The sequence below is a fragment of the Rhinatrema bivittatum genome, chromosome 4 (assembly GCF_901001135.1).
Source record: "Rhinatrema bivittatum chromosome 4, aRhiBiv1.1, whole genome shotgun sequence".
NCBI lineage: Eukaryota > Metazoa > Chordata > Amphibia > Gymnophiona > Rhinatrematidae > Rhinatrema > Rhinatrema bivittatum.
Window position 1 is genome coordinate 169,324,107 of NC_042618.1, and position 22,035 is coordinate 169,346,141.

The following is a 22,035-nucleotide window of genomic DNA, read 5'->3' on the forward strand; positions in this document are numbered from 1 at the left end:
TTTTTGAGATGTGGTCTCCAGAACTGAACACAGTACTTCATGTGAGGCTTCGTCAAAGGCCTGTACAAGCAGCAGCATCACCTCCTTTTTCCTGCTGGTTATTCCTCTTTCTATGCAGCCCAGCATCCTTCTGGCCTTAGCCACCACCTTGTTACATTGATTCACTATCTTCAGATCACTGGACACTATTACCCTGTGGTTTCTTTTCAGTCTTTTCAGTCTCCTTTGGATTATTGTACCTCCCTCCCCCCAAATGCATGATTCTGAACTTCTTGGTATTGAATCCCAGCTGCCAAACTTTCAGTCACTCCTTGAGCTTTTGCAAATCACTTTTCATTCTCTTTACTTCTTCAGGTGTATCCACACTTGTAGATCTTGGCATCATCTGCAAAAAGACAACTTTCTGATCCCTCCACAGTATCGTTCACAAATATATTGAACGAACCGGTGCCAGAGCTGTTTCTGGAGGAACCTCCTTATCACTCATCTGTCTTCAGAGTAGGTTCCATTTTTTATTACTTGCCAATGTCTGTCAGTCAGCCAATTTGTAATCCATTCCACTATCTTGGGACCTACTCCCACGCTTCTCATTTTATTTATGAGCCTCCCTTGTGGGACCATATCAAAAGCCTTAGTGAAATCCAAGTTAAACCACATCTAATGCTCTTTCTTGTTCAACTTCAATAGTCACCCAGCCAAAAAAAAAAAAAATCAATCAGATTTGTTTGACAGGACCTTCCTATGGTAAAACCATGTTGCCTTGGATCCTGCAACCCACTAGATTGTAGGTAGTTTGCTATCCTTTCCTTTAACAGAGTCTCCATTAATTTTCCCACCACCAAGATAAGGCTTAACTGGCTTGTAGTTTCCAGCCTCCTCTCTGCTACCACTTTTGTAAAGCTGGACCACAGTCGCCCTTCTCTAGTCCTAAAGCACCATGCCCATTTCCAGGGATCTTTTGAACAGATCTTTCACCAATCAGGGCATGCCCTATGCTGAACCAGTGAAAGCTTTCAGGGGCGTGTCTGTCTGTATGGCAACCAGGAGGGTAAATGCCCTCTGGCCTTTCTCTGCCTCTGTGTTTCTGCAGCTTCTACCTTCTAGGATTGCTGGTTCATGCCCATCAATCCTAGCAGAATCTTTAAAACAATATAATTTGTACTGGACCCTTTTCATGTTACACAAGTCTTCTGCCGTCATGAGCTTTAAAGGCTATCTGTAAACGCTTAGGGCCGGATTTTAAAAGCCCTACGCGTGAAAATCCTCTGGATTTACGCACGCCAGGCCTATTTAAAAAGGCCCGGCGACGCGTGTAAAGCCCAGGGATGCATATAAGTCCCAACGCTTGCAAAAAGGGGCGGTCCGGGGCAAGGGCGGGGCCAGAGGCCTCCGACACAGCGGCCATTAGCGCTGCGTTGGAGGATCATGTGCCGGCAGGCGCAAAAGGTAAGATAAAAGTCAGGGGGAGGGGGTTAGAGATGGGGGGGGGGGGAAGGTTAGGGGAAGTGGTGGGAAGGTCAGGCTAGGGGGAAGGGAAGTTCCCTCATGGGCCGCTCTGATTTCAGAGCAGTCTGGGAGGGAATGGGGGAAGGCAGCGCGGTTCAGCGCACGCAAGGTGCACAATTGTGCATCCCCTTGCATGCTCCAACCCCTGACTTGATAACATGTGCGCGTCTAGGCGTGCATGTTATAAAATCGCGTGTCTATGTGCACACGCTGGGTAGCACATGGACGCACGCATACACGCAAGTCTTAAAATCTTCCCCTTAATTTATAGATATTTAGTAGTACTTTACAAAAGGATGCTAAGATTTGTGGCAAAACGGAGGCAGTGTGATTGCTCCTGCAGGGTGCCTAAGTTGTATGTCTTTCGCAAGTAGCAGCCTCAGGCAGAAGAGTACATTTGCATAAAACACAAATCCTATGGCATTTTATTTATTGATACACATTTGATATTCTGCTTTTTCAAAGCCAGTCTCAAGGCAGAGTAAAATCAAATTTATAATTTAAATTCTTAATACATTAGTGTCACTGTTTACAATCAATGTAGGGAATTTGAAGGAGAGCATATTAAGGAGGAGATTATAAAGAGAGGGAGTCTCTGTCACTGTCTTTGACACAGTTCTGGAATTTAGGAGAAGACCTGGCTGAATAACCAAGCCTTGACACTTTTCCTGAAGGTGCGAGGTAGGATATCTCAAGGTGTAGGGATATAGTGGGATCTTATTCCATAATTTTGGGACAAAGCAGCTGAATGCACAAAGTTTGATGCAGGATAATTTTGCTGAAACTAGAGGAGGACAGACTAGAAGGGCCATTTGAAAGAGCAAAGTTCTCTTGTGGAAGTGTAGGAGAACAAGAATCTGGCCGAGGTACTTGAGGGCCATATTTTCACACCTGAAGAGAAAGCAAAGAGTTTTGAATTGTATCTTGTTTTTGGGGGTTTTTTTGGCTGAGAGCCAGTGTTAACTGACTTAAGATCGGCCTTATTTGGTCAATTGCTTTGGTTCCTGCCAAAATTCTAGCAGCTATATTTGCAGTGTTTTGTTAAATTGTACTGTTAAGGATATAAATTTTATTCAAATGATTACAAAGAACATGTGCCGAAGACCTTACGGGCAGATTATGCTTGCCTCCTTTCCATGAGAGCCTGGAGGTTGTGTTTTTTGAATTTGGTTAGAAAGCTCACACCATTAAGATCCATGTGGATGCTGGGATTAATCGGCAAATCACTATAAGGCTATGGGGAGGGGAGAGGCAGTGCCTCTCCAGACGAGAGATAATTGCAACTCTGAGGCACTGCTGCACAGCAGAAGTGTAGTCAATAGGTTGTCCTTTTTGGTCTCTCTTGAACTGATGTTCAGCGCTTGTCATCCAGCAGGTTGTCTGAATAGATGAGGTGAGGGGGTTCTTTTAAACATTGTCATGTACCTCCCACAGGCTGAGCACCGGACAATGACTGCATTCATTCTGGCTGTGATCGTGAACAGCTACAACACAGGGCAGGTGAGTAACTACTCTAGACCATTGTATCAGCTTCCGCAGCAGCAGCTGCTGCTTCCACCCTGAATCTTGGCTTCTCTTCTGCTTTTCTTTATTTCCTTGAAGGGAGGGGGTGCTTCCTGTGAACTGATCTTTTGTAAAGATCTCTGGGTTGGACAGTCTGGTACATCAGCAAATGAAGATTTAGTCTGGTGTGTTAGAGGCTCAGCAGACCTTGTTCTGCTGTGGCAGGGGGCATGGGGTAAGCCCTTTTCTTGCAGAAAACTTCAGACTCTCCTGTTTGCACTTTTTGTGGACGACTTTGTTATATAAGGTTACAATTGTGAGCAGGAGCATTGATTTCATTCTGTAAAGTTGTATAGCTATGGCAAACATGTGAATGAACCTTTACATAACTTTGTGACAAGGCCATACTGGTATGACACAACTGGAGATCACGGTCTTTTTTAGGATCTCACAATGCCATTCAGAGTATCATTTTCAGTTGTCAGTCTGTGCATTGCAGCTGTATGTTCCTGTATGCTTTTAATACACAAACTATGTGAGGTGGGATGCTGCACAGCAGGAGTGAGGTGATGTTATTGTCAGAGCTGTGTGTGCGTCTCAGTGCTGGAATATTAATAGATGCTACAGGTATGGATTGAGGTGCGTTGGCAGAGCCCCCGTGCAGTGTCCCATGTGAGCTGTGTTGGCAAAGGTGCATAGAAGTCCTTTCCCAGTGCCAGCTTATACTGTGCCCAACTTTTGCCAGTGCTATCAGTGTCAGTTTCATAAACAGTAAATAGTGATAAGAATATAGTGGAGTATGTTGGAGAAGAGAATTGGGTAGCTGCTGTTATGTTTAATCTGTTCTCTGATTACTGCACTTCAGGAAGCCTGTCTTCAGGGAAACTTAATTGCCATCTGCCTGGAGCAGCTGAATGACCCTCACCCTCTTCTGCGCCAGTGGGTGGCCATTTGCCTGGGGCGTATTTGGCAGAATTTTGACTCTGCTCGGTGGTGTGGTGTGAGAGACAGTGCTCATGAAAAACTCTATAGCCTGCTATCTGATCCCATCCCAGAGGTAAGTATTTCAGAATTTCTGGTGTATCGGCATCAGATGTCCAGTTCCAGCAATACATGCTGTGATATCTGTTGTTGTTGCGCACTCCCTACAGAGTTTGTTTGTTTTTTTAATCATGAGTGGTGTGGAGCAAGCTAACACTCAATGGATATTTATCCTTTTCAAATAGCAGTAGGACTACAGGACCCTAAATGAAACTAAGTGGTAACAGATGTAAAACAAATGTAAGACTTTTTTTTTTAAGTCAGTACACAATTAAGCTGTGGAATTTGTTTGTGGCCAGGTGTTAACTGGGTTTTAACAAGATTTGGACAAGTTTTTTGGAGGACAGGTCCATTAATTATAAACCAAAAGGCATTGGGTTTTACTTTAGGGAGTGAGCTACAGAGAAGGGATCTTCCCATTAGGATCTCTCAGGTATTTTTAAGTGACCTAGACTGGCCTCAGACAGAGATGGGATGCTGGACTTATATACCATTGGTCAGACCCAACGCTTATATTCTTATTCTGTCCACAGTGTTTAGCAATTTGAGGGAGTGAACTGAACAGCATGAGACATTTGACGCTATATTAACTTGCCTAGTGTACTGTTGCTAATGTGCTACGTAGCATAATTCTGAACTGTATTAGCAAACTACATGATGGCAGAAAAAGGCCAAATTGGACCATTCGGTCTGTCCAGTTGAAATTTTTCCTTGCGGAAGTTGAGCTTATAAATTTCCATATACTGGCCAACTTCAACTTCCCTCCTTGCCCATCTTAAGTCCCCTCCATATCTGATGCAAAGATGCCAAGAATCTGCTACAGTACCAGCCTCTGCTGCCTCCACTGTTGGGCCATCTCGGGCCTTGTCATCTTTCTCTATGATTCTGACAAGATCAACACTAAATCCAACATCCAGGTCCCCTTCTATGCCTTATTATCAAGTTTTCTAATAATCCCCAAAGTTACTAACATTTAGTGAAGCCATTGTCCCAAAACAACCAGCCTCTCTGTGCTCATTAAATTTGGGGGTTTTAACTATGTTCAATCTACTCAGGCTTCCCCATTGCCTTCTTGGAAGCATGAGGTAGCCAAATGGCAGATGAAATTTAATGTGGACAAGTGCAAGGTGTTGCATATAGGGAAAAATAACCCTTGCTGTAGTTACATGATGTTAGGTTCCATATTAGGAGCTACCACCCAGGAAAAAGATCTAGGCATCATAGTGGATAATACTTTAAAATCGTCGGCTCAGTGTGCTGCAGCTGTCAAAAAAGCAAACAGAATGTTAGGAATTATTAGGAAGGGAATGGTTAATAAAATGGAAAATGTCATAACACCTCTGTACCGCTCCATGGTGAGACCGCACCTTGAATACTGTGTACAATTCTGGTCACCGCATCTCAAAAAAGATATAGTTTCGATGGAGAAGGTACAGAGAAGGGCAACCAAAATGATAAAGGGGATGGAACAGCTCCCCTATGAAGAAAGGCTGAAGAGGTTAGGGCTGTTCAGCTTGGGGAAGAGAAGGCTGAGGGGGGATATGATAGAGGTCTTTAAGATCATGAGAGGTCTAGAATGGGTAGATGTGAATTGGTTATTTACACTTTCGTATAATGGAAGGACTAGGGGGCACTCCATGAAGTTAACAAGTTTAAGACTAATCAGAGAAAATTCTTTTTCACTCAACGCACAATAAAGCTCTGGAATTTGTTGCCAGAGGATGTGGTTAGTGCAGTTAGTGTAGCTGCGTTCAAAAAAGGTTTGGATAAGTTCTTGGAGGAGAAGTCCATTAATTGCTATTAATCAAGTTTACTTAGGGAATAGCCACTGCTATTAATTGCATCAGTAGCATGGGATCTTCTTAGTGTTTGGGTAGTTGCCAGGTTCTTATGGTCTGGTTTGGCCTCTGTTGGAAACAGGATGCTGGGCTTGATGGACCCTTGGTCTGACCCAGCATGGCAAATTCTTATGTTCTTATACCACTGCTATCAGGGCTGTGATGTGGGCCGCTTGTACCACAGTATCTACGCAAGCAACATAGAGAATGGAAATAAGTGAAAAATGCTTTTTATGGAAGAGCTGGAGAGGGAATGTGCTGCTATGAAAGCAATAGCCAAGTGCTGCACATTTTGGCATACTGCTCAGGGATCTGCGTTCCCACTGTTCTCTCCCTGAGACAGTCTGCTGCGGACACTATTGGTATAGAGAGCGTTTGAAGAAGTTATGGAAGAAGGAATGTGTCATATATAAATGTATGTTTACGGAATTAGACTAACAAATTCCCCTGATGAAGCCCTGTTTAGGGTGAAACAAGGGTCCTCGTCGGGAGCTTGCAAAATCAGAAGTTTGAGAGACACGAGAGGATTAGGAAGTGTATTGAGGAAGAGTTAAAATAATACCAACGCTTTCAGTATAATAGTGTGGTAGTTTTTTTAGCTTGTGTTTGGGGAATTTCCCTTTGTGATGTAGATTTTATGTGATATGGATGGGTGTTGAGTATGAATGAGTGTGTATGTAATATAGTATGAATGGAGGGTAATGCATCTATGGATGTATTGCATGATATTATCTGTAGGGTTTAGTGTGTTATTTTATATCGGGTGAAATTTTTGTTAATTGGATACTAACGAATATGTTTGTACAAATATCGTGTTAAACATTGATACTGTCCGCAACACATCCACTTGTTAAATTTGTATTGCTAATAAACATGCTTTGTTAATAATAAAAGACTAAGAGTGTTGTATAGTAGTCTAACATTCCTCTGATTATGGTAGTGTCTCTTTTATTTTGACACTTTTTTTTTTTTCTGGTCCCTTAATAGGTGCGCTGCTCAGCTGTCTTTGCCCTGGGCACCTTTGTGGGCAATTCTGCTGAGAGAACAGATCACTCCACCACCATCGATCACAACGTGGCCATGATGCTGGCACAGCTCATCAATGACGGCAGCGCCATGGTCCGAAAGGTAGGGGGGGACCTGCACATCTCTTTGGCAAATCCAAAGAAAATTTGCTGTCTTCCCTGTACATTGTGCCCAGAGGTTCCACATCAGTAATATTTCTCTGACCCCCTTCCCCTCCTTTTCTGCAGCCTTAGATAATCGGTGTCACAGATGACATCACACATTCACACCGGCACAGATCCGTGTCATGGTGGTTACGTGTGTTGCTTGACAGCGTAGCTGCTCCCAGGGCAGTAAGAGACACTGCAGGGGGGGAGGTACTGTTGAAAGAACTAGAAAGTAGTGCTGATCACTTGACGTGGAATGAGTGTCACTGCTCCTCTGGAAGTCATGCATCACGGTCCCTCCAGCGCAAGAAGTGGGAGTTTGTTGCTTGCAAAGGGGGAGGCTCTTACTGATGGCTCTCACAGCAGTGACAATGCTCACCCTGAAGAAAGTGCTCAAGTTTACATTTCTAAAAAAAAAAAAATTCTTTTAGCAGTTCAGGGTCAAAGGAGAGCGCTAAGCGGCTGCAGGATTAAAACTGCTTTGCGCTCCTAAAATCCCCGCTTATCCCTGACAGGTCCTATATGCGGAGTATATGTCAAGAGGGCTTATCCTGGGATTTCTGCAGCGTTTACTTCTGGTAGCTTTATTCACACACGCTGACATGTCCTTATGATGATTTGTAGCTTGCCATGAAGGAAAACCACTCGATCGTAGAATTCATTGTCAGGAGAGCACTTTCCCTTCTGATTTGTGTCTAAAACATGCACAACAGATGTATAGCACATGAAATGAAGAACTCAGACACTTGTAAGACTTGTGACTTACTTTGTAATCAGGCATTTATTTCTCTTGTGTTCCTTTTGCATGAGTGATTGAGACAGTGCAGGTAGTGAAGAGGGCGCTTAAAGTGATAGCGCCATTAAAATATATGTTCCCAAGAATGGAGTCCTGTAACTTAAAGGGAGTGTGATAAGATGCTTACTGTATGGGGTGTGAGGAGATACCTTATTTTCTACCTAAGATAGCGATGGGGAACCTCCTGTCCTCAAGAGCCACGCACAGGTCAGGTTTTCAGGCTAGCCTTAATTTATTTTATTCATTTATTTGGTTTTAGCTCATGTCTTTTCAATGGTAGCCCAAGGCAAGTTTCATGCAGATATAATAGGTATTACCCTGTCCCCAGAGGGCTTACAACCTAAGTTTATACGTGAGGTAATGGAGGGTGACATGATTGCCCAAGGTAACAAGGGAACGTCAGCAGGATTAGAAGCTTGGCTTCCCCAGTTCTCAGCTTGCTGCTCTAACTACTAGGCTTCTCCTCCACATCTCCTCTTAATGAATATGAATGAAATAGATTTGGAGGCAGTGTATACAGATTCTCATTCATATTCATTAGGGCTATCTTGAAATTCCAACCAGAGATTCCCCACCCCTCCACTAATTCATGCTCATATGGCAGACCCTCTGTCTATGTTCTGAGAACTCCTAATTCTTGTGTCTTATGCCCTGGTTTGCCGTTAAGTGTTCCTTTAAAGTATCAGTGGGTGGGGAGAGAGAGGGAATACTTTCTGTGTTGGATACTCCTCTTAGCCAGGCTCTGGGACACTGAAGCAGTCAGTGTGTTTCTCAGTACATCAGTTATTAAAGGCATCTTCTTTGAATACTGTTTCCTCACCAGCTCTGCTCCTGTACCCATCCTCCTCCTCTGAGGGGTAAGGCATTATCCATCAGAAAGTGATACTGATGGAATGCTCCTTCAGTGCAGTCTGCATCATGACTAGGGATTTACCTGAAGTTTGTGTATATGGTACTGCAAATATATTTGTTAATCATGCAGCCATTTCTTGTTGGCCATAGGGTTTATATATTACTGCGTACATCCTGGTGAGCGCAGTGTGTAGGGTCATGCCTGGCATTCTTGTCATCAGGGCTTGTCGGGATGAGTGGAACCTCCAGGGAATGTGATAAAAGATTAAACAGCAGCATTTAAAAGTTCCACTCCTGCATCTGGCTGCCTCCAAGCTCATCACTACCTATAGTGCTTGCCAAGCCTTTCCCTTACCCTTCTCATCCTCCCTTGCTCATCCCCTCTCCTTGCCGCCACCACCACAGTTCCAGCTGTTCAGTCTTTTCTGTGCCATTGTCGCTGGAGACCTGCTCCAAGAGTGAGCCTAATAAAGGACAATAATCAATGGAAGGGCCAAGGCCTTGCAGCAAAGGGATCTCTGCCAGGTAAGGAGGAGGAGAAGTGAAACTGAAGGACCAATCGTGGACCCTCTCTCCTCTCCTGGGAATCCCTAGTGAACTTGTACTGTTCATGTGCACTGAATGCATACGAAGTATTTGGTTCCATGGTAAATGCTTCTCTGTGTTCTGATAGCAAAGTTTTACATTTCAAGTCCTTGGGCTTAAAATTAAATATTAACAATACATTTGTTACTGGAACTATGAAATATAAGAGAGGCATCTGGTGGGGGAAGTTGAAAAGTAAATAGTTTTCCTTTTTGTGGTTCAGTTATCTTCCTTTTGTTGCTGCAAATACATTTCTGGATACTGTCCCCCTGCCCCACCCCCAAATATTTTATAATGTGCATATCAGACTTAACTTACAATCCCCAGCCTCACTGAATGGAACAGTCCGGAGTCTGGTTATATCATGGTTTGCTTAAATGTGTCAGAGCCAGTGCAGGGAAATATGTGACCAATGCAGGTACTTTTACAGACAGTAAGGTGAGGGCAGTTTTCAGCAGCCCTTTTTATAAAAAAAAAAAAACTTTGAAGATTGTCTGTGTAGTAAATCTGTCATTTTTCATAAGTTCTCTAGGTACATTCTAGCTGCAAGAATAAGTCCATTAGCAAAACGCACTTGTCTTGGTTAGGGTGAGTCCTATTGCTGTGGTAGTTAATGTCCCAAACATCCCTCATAGGAAGAGTTTGCCTACACTGTTATGTTAAGGTACTAATGTTTTCAGCAGGGTTTCTTGTGCCAGCTATCCAGTCTCCTTACACAGTGTCGTGTATGCTTTTCACGGTGAAATAGATATTGGTTTGATATCACTTTGACTGTGATCAACAAGGCTCATCACATTTGCCACAGAATTGTCATCGGGTGGGAGTGATTTTTTATCCACTAGTGACCTGGATCATATTCCAGCTGGTGGGCCAGGTGTTTATGGGGGCAATTTTGTAACAGCTTACATAAGAAAATCTGAAAATATGCACACAAGTTACACCAATTTTCAAAGCAAATATGCACGTTTGCTTTAAAAAGTTATTCCCTGTACGTACCCGGATCAGTCCAGACTCCTGGGTTTGGCCCCCCCTCTAGCAGATGGAATCAGAAGTTTACAAACACAAACTCCGCCTATATCTAGGCTGGTGCCACCTACAGTCCAGCAGTATTCTTCTGTCTCCTAGCAGGTAGAGAGGGTGCCAAACCTACAGTCTGTGCTGAGGCCTAGATTTAGGTGGTAGTTAGTGTGTTAAAAAAAAAAAAAAAAGGAAGAGAAAGCAGTTTGAGAGTAGGAAGCCAACGGATTGGGGTTCGGACCGCAGAGGACATGCCTGCTGGTCACCGAGCCTGCCTCCCAGAGGTAGTGAGGTCCTGAGGGGACCATCCCCTCTGGTTGAGGCTGCTGTTACGTGGGGGAGCTCCACTGTCAGCATCTATCGGGGTGCCCGGTTCCCTCCCCCCAGCTGGACCCGGACCTGATTTACCGGTAACTGTGTCTGTGTGTTAAAAAAAAAAAAAAAAAAAAAAGTACTGCTTGTTTTTCTTCTTGTCTGTGCCTCATCTCTCCTGTCCCGTTACTGTGAGGGGGGAGGTAGAGGACCGCCGTCGCCGGGGAAATCTTTTCTTTTTGTACTGTGCCTACCCTTTTTTCCTCGTCGGGGCCGCGATGCCGCAGAGAGCTGCATGTCAGGCCTGCGGGTCTGCGGCCACGCGGCTGTCAAGGGACAGCCTGTGTTCGTCATGCGTTTCCGGCGGGGAAGGGGGGTCCGTGACGCCGGCAGGGTCCCGGGGCAGCAGGCAGGTACGCGCCGGTCCCGAGGTCGGCAGGCCGGCGATTAGTGCGGGGCTGGGTCCAGGCGCCATTTTGTTGTTTTCGGCGGCCATTTTAGGTCCGAGGGAAGCCGCGGCAGGCGCATTGCCAGCGTGTGAGGGGGAGGACGACCCTCCGCCGAGGTTATCCCCGCAGCGGGGGGGTCCCAAGGGGGACAGTCGCGCTTCTGCCATGGGGGCTTTCTCTCCACATCCCTCTGAGGGGGAGGAAGAAGAGGCCTCAGACTCGTCCTTTGGGTCCGCGTTTGTTCTGCTTATGCATAAGGCCTTCAAGGCCCGTAGACTGGCCAAGAAGAGGGCATGGGAGACCTCCACTCTGGATTCGCGGCCTCGGGCAGAGAAAAGGTCCAAGCCGGGGTCGGAGGGCCAGAGTAGGGCTCGACCACTCCGGTCCTCGGTTCCCAGGGGGGAGCTGGAATCGACCACAGACACGGATGAGCCAGAGGACCCGTTCGGGGATACAGAGCTTCCGTTCCAGCCCCCGAGGGGGGTTGATGGGGACTGAGACCAAGGGACCTCGGGTTCCCGAGGGGCCCATGCTACCGAGGGGGATGACCCGAAGGTGATCTGTTTGTTTCGGAAGAAGGAGCTGGGACCTCTTATCCCGGAAATTCTGGGGGAATTAGGGATCCAGGTGCCGCAGGAGGAGTCCCGGCTCGGAGTAATGGACCCAGTCGTTTTGGGTCTCCGGGGGCCTCCTTCAGCCTTCCCTTTGCATTTTTCTGCCTCGGATTTGCTGTTTAAGGAATGGGACACACCGGATTTGGGCCTGAAGGTGGCGAAGGCGATGGATAAACTCTATCCCTTACCGGAGGACACCCTGGACATGCTGCGCATGCCGAAGATAGACTCGGCAGTAGCGGCGGTCACAAAGAAAACCACCATTCCAGTCACCGGAGGTACTGCTCTTAAGGATTTGCAAGACAGGAAGCTGGAGGTGCAGCTGAAAAAGATCTTCGAAGTCTCTGCATTGGGAATTCGTGCGGCAATTTGTAGTAATTTTTCCCTTTGGGCAGATCTCCACTGGGCACAGCAGCTCTTGGCCAATGAGTCTCTGTCGCCGGAAGAAGCACGCCAAGCGAGTCGCTTGGAGGCAGTGATCGCTTATAGTGCGGATGCCTTCTATGATCTTCTTCGCACTTCGGCCAGGACGATGGTTTCGGCGGTTGCTGCGCGGAGGCTGTTGTGGTTACGACATTGGTTGGCGGACGTGACTTCTAAAGCACGGCTAGGTTCCTTGCCCTTCAAGGGGAGACTGTTATTTGGTAAAGAATTGGAAGATTTGATTGAATCCCTGGGGGAGAATAAGGTTCACCGTTTACCGGAGGACAGGCCGCAGTCTCGGGGGGGCTGGCCCTTCCAGGTCTCGTTTTCGCGGTAGTCGCCGGCCTCGAGGCTCCCGGGGATCCGTTTCTTCTTTTCGTCACAGTGCACAGCGTCAACAATCTTATTCGCAGTCCTTTCGCGGGCACCGTTTCGGTCGTTCGGGCGCCGGTCAGCCTGTGCAGGGGGTCAAACCTGCACAATGATGGGCGGCCGGTCCATTCCTCCATTCCCAGAATTGGGGAGCGTCTCGGCCATTTTTACGAGGAATGGACCAGGATCATGTCGGACCAGTGGGTCCTAGATGTGATAAGATACGCTACGAGTTCGATTTTTTACACCGGCCGTTTCCGTTTTTTCTGGTATCCCCTTGCGGGTTCTCAGCGAAGCGACGGGCGATATGGGCCACACTAGATCGTCTCAGGGAGCTCGGCGCAATCGTTCCCATTCCGGTCAACGAACTTCACAGGGGCCGGTATTCCATTTACTTCGTAGTACCAAAGAAGGAAGGAACGTTTCAGCCCATCCTGGACCTGAAGGGGGGGGTCAACAAATGTCTGAGGGTTCCTCGGTTTCGAATGGAAACTTTACGGTCGGTGATCGCGTCCGGGGGAGTTTCTGGCCTTCCTGGACCTCATGGAGGCGTATCTCCACATCAGCATTCGGGCAGAGCATCAACAGTTCCCTCGGTTTGCAGTGCTGGGGCAGCCTTTTCAATTCCAGTCGCTCCCGTTCGGTCTGGCCACAGCGCTTCGAACGTTCACCAAGATTATGGTGGTAGTGGCAGCATACCTCCGGAGGGAAGGTCTGTTGGTGCACCCGTATTTGGACGATTGGCTAATCCATGCCAAGTCGGAGATGCTCTGCCGAGCAGCGATCCAGCGGGTTCTCCAATTGTTGGACAAGCTCGGTTGGATAGTCAATGTCTCCAAGAGTCAGTTCACGCCGTCACAGTCCCTGGAGTTTTTGGGAGCGTTGTTCGACATGCGTCAGGGAACGGTTTCTCTTACACAACACCGAATGTTCACATTGCAAGCGCGCGTTCGCAGATTGTTATCCAAGCAGGTGCCCATTGTCTGGGACTATTTGCAGGTGTTGGGGTCCATGACGTCAACACTGGAATTAGTACCTTGGGCGTTCGCTCATATGCGGCCCTTACAGTCAGCGTTGCTCTCCCGATGGAACCCGCTCTCGGAAGAACTTCATCTGCCCCTGCCCCTGACTCTGGCAGCCAGGGACAGCTTGGATTGGTGGTTGTGTCCGGCCAACTTGAGTCGCGGGGTTCCTTTAGAGATCCCGTCTTGGACGGTCATTACCACGGATGCCAGTCTGCTCGGCTGGGGAGCGATGTGCTTACGGTGTTCAATACAGGGGCAGTGGTGGCCTCAGGAAGCGTCGTGGTCCATAAATCGTCTGGAAATCAGAGCGGTTCGGCTGGCTCTTCTGGAGTTCCTACCACTCATTCGCGGCAGGGCAGTCAGAGTGTTGTCCGACAACCCGACCACGGTGGCGTACATCAACAAGGGGGAACCAAGAGTCAGGCTATAGCGTCCGAAGCTCGTCTCATGTTCACCTGGGCGGAGCGTCATCTCAGTTGTCTCGCAGCCTCCCACATAGCCGGGGGTAGACAATGTTCAGGCCGATTTCTTGAGCAGAAATTTGCTGGATCCAGGAGATTGGGAGCTAGCGGAGGATGCCTTCCGGCTCATTTGTGCTCGTTGGGGCACACCTGTGATCGATTTGATGGCAACCTTCCGCAATGCGAAAGTGCCTCGGTTTTTTGCTCGAAGGCGGGAGACGGCAGCAGAGGGAGTAGATGCTCTGGCTCTTCCATGGCCGACGGACGTACTACTCTGTTTCCTCCGTGGCCACTCATAGGAAAGGTGTTGCGGCGGATCGAGGCACATTCGGCGGATGTTCTGGCAACGCCCGTGGTTCGCAGACCTCCTGACCCTGGCGGTAGAGGAGTCTCTCCATTTCCCGTATGTTCCGGACCTTCTGCACCAAGAAGCTGTGTGTTCAACCAGGTCGATCGCTTTTGTCTAGCGGCCTGGCTTTTGAGATGCAAAGGCTGAGATCTAAGGGCTACGCAGAACCAGTGGTCGCTACTCTATTACGTTCCTGGAAGACGTCTACTTCCTTATCTTATGTTAGGGTCTGGAAGTTGTTTGAATCGTGGTGTCTGGACCTGGACGTGGTTCCTAAGCGAGCGACCGTGCCGGATATCCTTCTGTTCCTGCAGGACGGTTTGTCTAAGGGTTTTTCATGTAGTTCCTTGCGGGTTCAGGTGGCGGCGCTGGGTTCCTTACGTGGTTTGATTCAGGGGAAACCAGTGGCGGCTCATCCTGATGTAGTGCGTTTCCTGCGAGGGGCGAAACATCTGCGGCCTCCGATTCGTCAGCCTTGTCCCTCCTGGAATTTGAATCTTGTTCTTCTGGCCTTGTGTGGCGCTCCGTTCAAGCCTATTCGCAAAACCACCTTGAAGGATTTGACACTGAAGGTAGTGTTCTTAGTGGCCATTGTTTTGGCGCGTCGGATTTCCGAGCTTCAAGCTTTGTCATGCAGGGAGCCCTTTTTGAGGATATCTGAGTCAGGGGTATCCTTGCGTACGGTTCCATCCTTCTTACGCAAGGTGGTTTCTTCTTTCCATGTCAACCAGTCGGTTGAGTTACCGTCGTTCTTGCAACTCGATGATTCGGATCCTTTGGCTAAGGACCTCCGTAAATTGGATGTGCGGCGCGTCCTGTTACGTTATCTGGAGGTAACTAATGCGTTTCGGGTTTCTTATCTGTTCGTGCTCTGGAGTGGTCCTCTAAGGGGCAATGCGGCGTCCAAGACTACCATTGCGCGATGGTTGAAAGAGGCCATCAATTCGGCGTATATGTTGCAGGGTTGGTCCCTGCCCTTGGTGCTGCGTGCCCATTCTACTCGCTCTCAGGCCACTTCTTGGGCGGAATGTCAACATATCTCGGCGGAAGAGATTTGCAGGGTGGCCACGTGGAAATCTTTGCATACTTTTTCCCGGCACTACCGTTTGGATGTCAAGGCTCCCGATGCGGGAGGGTTTGGAGAAGGTGTACTTAGGGCGGGCCTCTCCGGATCCCATCCCAGGTGAAGTGCACTTGGGTTCATCCCAGGAGTCAGGACTGATCCGGGTACGTACAGGGAAAAGAAAATTAGGTTCTTACCTTTGATAATTTTTGTTCCTGTAGTACCACGGATCAGTCCAGAGTCCCACCCGGATAAGTGCTACTATTGGGAGAGGCCATAGTGTACGTGCTGCTGTCTGTTTGATATTTTGCTCCTTTTCTGTCTGTTATCGGTATCTCGGGTTTGTTTTCCCAGTTGGGCATTGAGAACCGGTAAAGAGGATTCTGTTGGACTGGTGTTGTTGGTCCTGGTTAGAAGGTTCGTTAGCCAGTTTGATTTGTGATTTTCCTGCTCTGACATTAATTAATACTGCCGGACTGTAGGTGGCACCAGCCTAGATATAGGCGGAGTTTTTGTTTGTAAACTTCTGTCTCCATCTGCTAGAGGGGGGCCAAACCCAGGAGTCTGAACTGATCCGTGGTTCTACAGGAACGAAAATTATCAAAGGTAAGAACCTAATTTTCTTTTTTACCCATGGATATGCCTTTGAAAACCTGCCCCGCCCCCCCCCCCTCAGCCCACGTTCCCCATGTCCTTTGACTTTATCTTGGCCATTAGATACATTTTCCAAGCACAGACCATGAGGTGTGGATTTGATCATCTTTTATAGGAGGTGAGAATACAAGTCAATCAAGACAGCACCTGTGTCTCATCCTTCTGTGACAAGTGCTAGCAGAGAGGGAGCAGGGAGGCATGAGCCACCTCACAGCAGTACTTTTTGTAACTGAAGACCGTATGACAGCGACAGCATGACTCAGAGAAAAAAAGGAAATAAAACTGGGATCTGCTGGTCACAAAGACTGCTTTTCAGGACTGTACAAAAGGCTTCATTTTTTTGTAAAGAATCCTTTATTCCTGCCACCTCTTCCTTCCTTCTGCTCTGTTCTGAAATGCAGAAGAAAAATCAATTACTACTGTCGCATCCGAGCAGAGTGAAGGCACAGCTTGCCTGTAGTTTCTGTCCCAGGGATGTCTTGGGTCACCTTCTTTCAAAGCACTCAAGTGCTTGCCCACGACAGTGAACGCTGTTAGTGGTTGCGTCAGAGGAAGATTATGCATTGGCTGGAGCAAAGAATTTCCCTTCAAATAATAAATCTCCTATTCTTCAGGCCTAGTCAAAACTATCTAATTGATACCCTGTGTATTTTATTAATGTCCAGGTTTCAATCACATGATCAGCATGTAGTTGCTTGCTCTTGGTTTCAGAAAGATGGTGGAGGTTCAGTTGCCTCCCACCGGGACCCCTTGTACTACTTTGCTCGCACAAGAATAGGCCCTGACAGGCGGCAGCTTATACACCACAAGATGAGATCTTCCTGACCAGCTCTCTCCCCTTTGGGTTGAGCCCGCAGGTTCTGGCGGCCAGCGGGGCTTTCCAGGGCGAAGAAGCAAAGTCAGTGACCAGGCTGAGCTTGAGGCAGGCGGAGAGCAAAGCGAAGTCAAGGTCCAGGCTGAGGTCAAGGCAACGAGAAATCGAGTCAGAGAGATAAACCCAACAGGACAGACAGGAAACTGCAAGGCTGGAACAAGGCAGGGCAGGAACACAAAGGAGCCAACGCAGGAACAAGATGTAGCAATTAGCACTACAGAGTGACAGGAGACCTGTTGTGAAGGCACTGAGATTTCTTTTACCCGAGGCAGGATGTGATGTCACCTATTCATGTCACAGTTTGTCCAGCCAGCAGACCATATAAAAGGGGCTCAGGAACTGCAGGGAGTTCAGCCATATTTCTGGGATGTAGCATGTTGCTGGAGGTGAGAGGTGTTATAAGAACCTTCCATTCCTCGGTCCCCTAATCTGTGATTGAAGAATTCCCCAGAGACAGCGCATCCTGTTTGAACAGATTCAAGAAATAAGTCTTCTGGAGAAATTATTCCCCCTGGAGATTAATCTGTATTTCATTATTTTCCTGTATCCATGCCTTTTTTTTTTTTTATTCTATCATGGTTGGATGAGTCGTCCCCTGCCCTTCAGAGCCTCCCATCACATGGTAATCATCTGAAGAAACTTGAGTTTTCAGTGCAGTCCTGCTGCTGCCAGCCTAGTGGCCCCTCACATCCCTCTGCAGGGTCGCTCTTGTCTCTGTATCCATATCATTGGAATTTTACTTTTGTGTGTGAAATCTGAAGCCCATAATGGGGTGTGAGATTGGAGCTCTACTTAGTTATTCAGTGCAATTTCTTTTCCAGCAGCATCTTTCTTATATGCTGTAACTCAAACATTTTCATGAGTGTAACACAGCATGACAGGCAGTGGTATGAAGACATATTGTGCATTATAAGCTGTCAGTGAACAATGTTCTATGGCTTGAGATACAGTGTCTCACCTCAAGGCTAAGCATTGTGTGTATGTGTGGTAGCACCATAGAACTGTTAAGTTGTAGTAGCAGTAACCAGCAAAAGAGAACAGGAAGAATAATTAAGATTCCCTGTACATACCGAGATCAGTCCAGACTCCTGGGTTTTACCTCCCTGCCAGCAGATGAAGTCGAATAAAGTTTCACTGACACTGTATATAACCCAGCAGTCCCTCAGTTTTTCTCTGTCTCCAGCAGATGGTAGATGGTGTTAAATCCTGCAGTCTAGAGCAGCGGTCCTCAACCGGTGTGTCGCCAAGCACACGCAGATGTCTTGCCACACTTCCTGGTCCCCCGCTGACCCAGCTGCTCCCCCTACCCCAGCGAAATAGGTCTTCCGCCTGAGCTTAAAATGCTGATAGCCCAAGTGGAACATGGCAGGAGAGCTGGAGTCAGCTGCACCAGCATGGTCTCTTCTTCCCATGGCCCGGAAGAGGAAGTGGTATGCATCGGCCGCATGCACAGGAAGAAGAAACGATGCTAGTGCAGGCAGCATTGGCCCGAAGAAGAGAAGAGAGGCGCGGCCTGAAGAATGAGCAGAGCAGCATGGGAGCAAAAAGAGGAGCAACGTCAACACCTGCGGCCGATGGGACTCCTTTCTCGAGGTTGCGAGGTCTGAAAGTGGAGGAGGCTGCTGCTATTGCTAGTTCGGTGGGGAGAGAGAGTGAGTGAGCAAGTATATGTGTTTGAGATCCTATGTGTGTGTGTGTGTGTGTGTGTGACAGCATGTATGTAAGTGAGTGATTGAGAACTGTATGTTTAAGTGTGTGATTGAAAACCTGTTTGTATGAGAGAGAATGTGTCTATGATTGAGATCCTTTGTGTGTGAGAGAGATCATGTGTATGTATGATTAAGAGCCCGTGTGTATAAATAAGAGAGAGCATGTCTGTCTGTGTGTGATTGAGAGCTGGTGTAGGTGACAGTGTGTGAGTATGTGATTGAGAGCCTGTGTGAAAGTGAGAGAAAAAGGGAGAGCATGTGTGTAAGTATGTGAATGAGTCTGTATGTGAGAGAAAGAGACATGTATGTAAGTGTGTGATTGAAAGCCTGTGTGTGTAAATGTGAAAAGACAGAGACAGCATGTGTATAAATGTGTGATTAAGAGCCTATATAAGTGAGAGAAAAAGCATGTGTATATGTGAGCAACTGAGAGCCTCTGTAAGTGAGAGAGCCATGTGTGTGTGTGATTGAGAGCCAGTTTGAGAGAGAGCTTGTGTGTGACTGAAAGAGGAGAAAGTTGCAAGCAAACCATCCTTCCTTCTGCTAATTCAAAACAATCTCAGGGCACCTGGATATCAAACATTCCCAGGTATGCAGAGCAAAGCATTTTATTTATCCTTATTTGTCATTATTGGGTCTTTGTGTCTGCTATTTTGAAGCATTTTATTGATATCTAGAAATTTTTGATACGAGTTTTTAATTATTAGATATTCCATTCATCAGCTGTTTTGAAAGAATCTGTTCTTTTTGTTGGTATGGTTTTACTGCTATTGATTTTATATTTCTTGATTTGTTTTATGAGGACTGGTGATGTTTCTCTCTTTCCTTTGTAACACTGCATACAGTCTCTCTGGCTTGTTGCGGTTTCCAATTCAGTTTTTGTCTGCTTGCTTCTAGTTATACTTTATGGTCTCTTTATTCTTTGTTAGGTGAGGGTCTGCACATGTGACTGACATGAGATATTCTGCTGGCGTATAGTTTCTTTGTAGGGCTCTATAACAGCCTGGTTTGTTCTGTTTTCCTAATAGGAGGTGTAATGGTGTCTTAAAGCCTGGTGTAATATTTTCAGTATTGCCTTTTCTTAGGTAAGGTGGTGACTGAGTGCTGGGAATTGGTGCTGTTTTGGTATAGGATGTATTTATTTATGCAATTTCTGTTCAGACAGAGTACTTACCTTTCCCTTGCGTCATTCTTAACAATAAAAATAATACTGGGCCTTTATTTTTTATTTCCGCCCTGAATTGTAATGAGCCATGTGTCACACATGAGCATGGTCTGTCAGGTGTGTCACGATGGGAAAAAGGGTGAGAACCACTGGTCTAAAGTATAAAGAAAAAAGAGAAGAGATCTCCTGTTTCTCCCATAAGAACATAAGAAATTGCCATACTGGGTCAGACTAAGGGTTCATCAAGCCCAGAATCCTGTTTCCAACAGTGGCCAATCCAGGCTACAGTACCTGGCAAGTACCCAAATACTAATGAGGAAAATAGTTAGAAAAAAACTGAAAGGTGCAGCTGTAAAGGTTAAAAGTGTTCAACAGGCATGGACATTGTTTAAAAATACAATCCTAGACACGCAGTCCAGATGTATTCCACGCATTAAGAAAGGTGGAAGGAAGGCAAAATGATTACTGGCATGGTTAAAAGGTGAGGTGAAAAAGGCTATTTTAGCCAAAACAAAAATTCTTTAAAAATTCCATCTGAAGAAAATAGGTAAAAGCATAAGCATTGTCAAGTTAAGTGTAAAACATTGATAAGACAGGTGAAGAGAGAATAAAAACTTTTAAAATATATCTGAAGCAAGAAACCTGTGAGGGAGTCAGTTGGACCGTTAGATGACCGAGGGGTTAAAGGGACTCTTAGGGAAGATAAGGCCATTGCAGAAAGACTAAATGAATTCATTGCTTCTGTGTTTACTAATGAGGATGTTGGGAAGATACTAGTTCCGGAGATAGTTTTCAAGGGTGGTGAGTCAGATGAACTGAACGAAATCACTGTGAACAAGGAAGATGTAGTAGGCCAGATTGACAAATTAAAGAGTAGCAAATCACCTGGACCAGATGGTGTGCATCCTAGGGTTCTGAAGTTAAAAATGAAATTTCAGATCTATTAGTTAAAATTTGTAACCTATCATTAAAATCATCCATTGTGCCTGAAGACTAGAGGGTGGCCAATGTAACACCAATATTTAAAAAGGGCTTCAGGGGCGATCCAGGAAACTTATAGACCAGTGAGCCTGACTTCAGTGCCGAGAAAAATAGTGGAAACTATTCTAAAGATCAAAATCACAGAGCATGTAGAAAGACATGGTTTAATGGAACACAGTCAACATGGATTTACCCAAGGGAAGTCTTGCCTCACAAATCTGCTTCATTTTCTTGAAGGGGGTTAATAAACATGTGGATAAGGGTGAACCGGTAGTTGTAGTATATTTGGATTTTCAGAAGGCGTTTGATAAAGTCCCTCATGAGGGGCTTCTAAGAAAACTAAAAAGTCATGGGATAGGAGGCAATGTCCTTTCATGGATTACAAACTGGTTAAAAGACAGGAAACAGAAAGTAGGATTAAATGGTCAATTTTCTCAGTGGAAAAGGGTAAACAGTGGAGTGCTTCAAGGATTTGTACTTGAACTGGTGCTATTCAATATATTTATAAATGATCTGGAAAGGAATACGACAAATGAGGTTATCAAATTTGCAGATGAAACAAAATTATTCAGAGTAGTTAATCACAAGCATGTGATACATTGCAGGAGGACCTTGTGAGACTGGAAGATTGGGCATCCAAATGGAAGATGAAATTTAATGTGGACAACTGCAAGGTGTTGAATATAAGGAAAAATAACCCTTGCTACCAAAATGATAAGGGGAATGGAACAGCTCCCCTATGAGGAAAGACTAAAGAGGTTAGGACTTTTCAGCTTGGAGAAGAGACGGCTGAGGGGGGATATGATAGAGATGTTTAAAATTATGAGAGGTCTAGAACGGGTAGATGTGAATCGGTTATTTACTCTTTCGGATAGTAGAAAGACTAGGGGGCACTCCATGAAGTTAGCATGGGGCACATTTAAAACTAATCGGAGAAAGTTCTTTTTTACTCAACGCACAATTAAACTCTGGAATTTGTTGCCAGAGGATGTGGCTAGTGCAGTTAGTATAGCGGTGTTTAAAAAAGGATTGGATAAGTTCTTGGAGGAGAAGTCCATTACCTGCTATTAAGTTCACTTAGAGAATAGCCACTGCCATTAGCAATGGTAACATGGAATAGACTTAGTTTTTGGGTACTTGCCAGGTTCTTATGGCCTGGATTGGCCACTGTTGGAAACAGGATGCTGGGCTTGATGGACCCTTGGTCTGACCCAGTATGGCATTTTCTTATGTTCTTATGCTTATAGTTACATGATGTTAGGTTCCATATAAGG

The 22,035-nt window shown here is 46.2% G+C and overlaps 1 protein-coding gene across 2 annotated transcripts in view; it reads left to right on the forward strand.

The window, feature by feature from the left end:
• RPTOR (regulatory associated protein of MTOR complex 1) overlaps positions 1-22,035 on the forward strand; it is a 699,963-nt gene that overhangs the window by 477,085 nt on the left and 200,843 nt on the right. For both annotated transcript variants that reach the window (XM_029599200.1, XM_029599201.1), the window contains exons 15-17: positions 2,941-3,006; positions 3,875-4,066; positions 6,876-7,016. In XM_029599200.1, the coding sequence (XP_029455060.1) occupies positions 2,941-3,006; positions 3,875-4,066; positions 6,876-7,016 (399 nt within the window). The remainder of the gene's footprint in view (positions 1-2,940; positions 3,007-3,874; positions 4,067-6,875; positions 7,017-22,035) is intronic.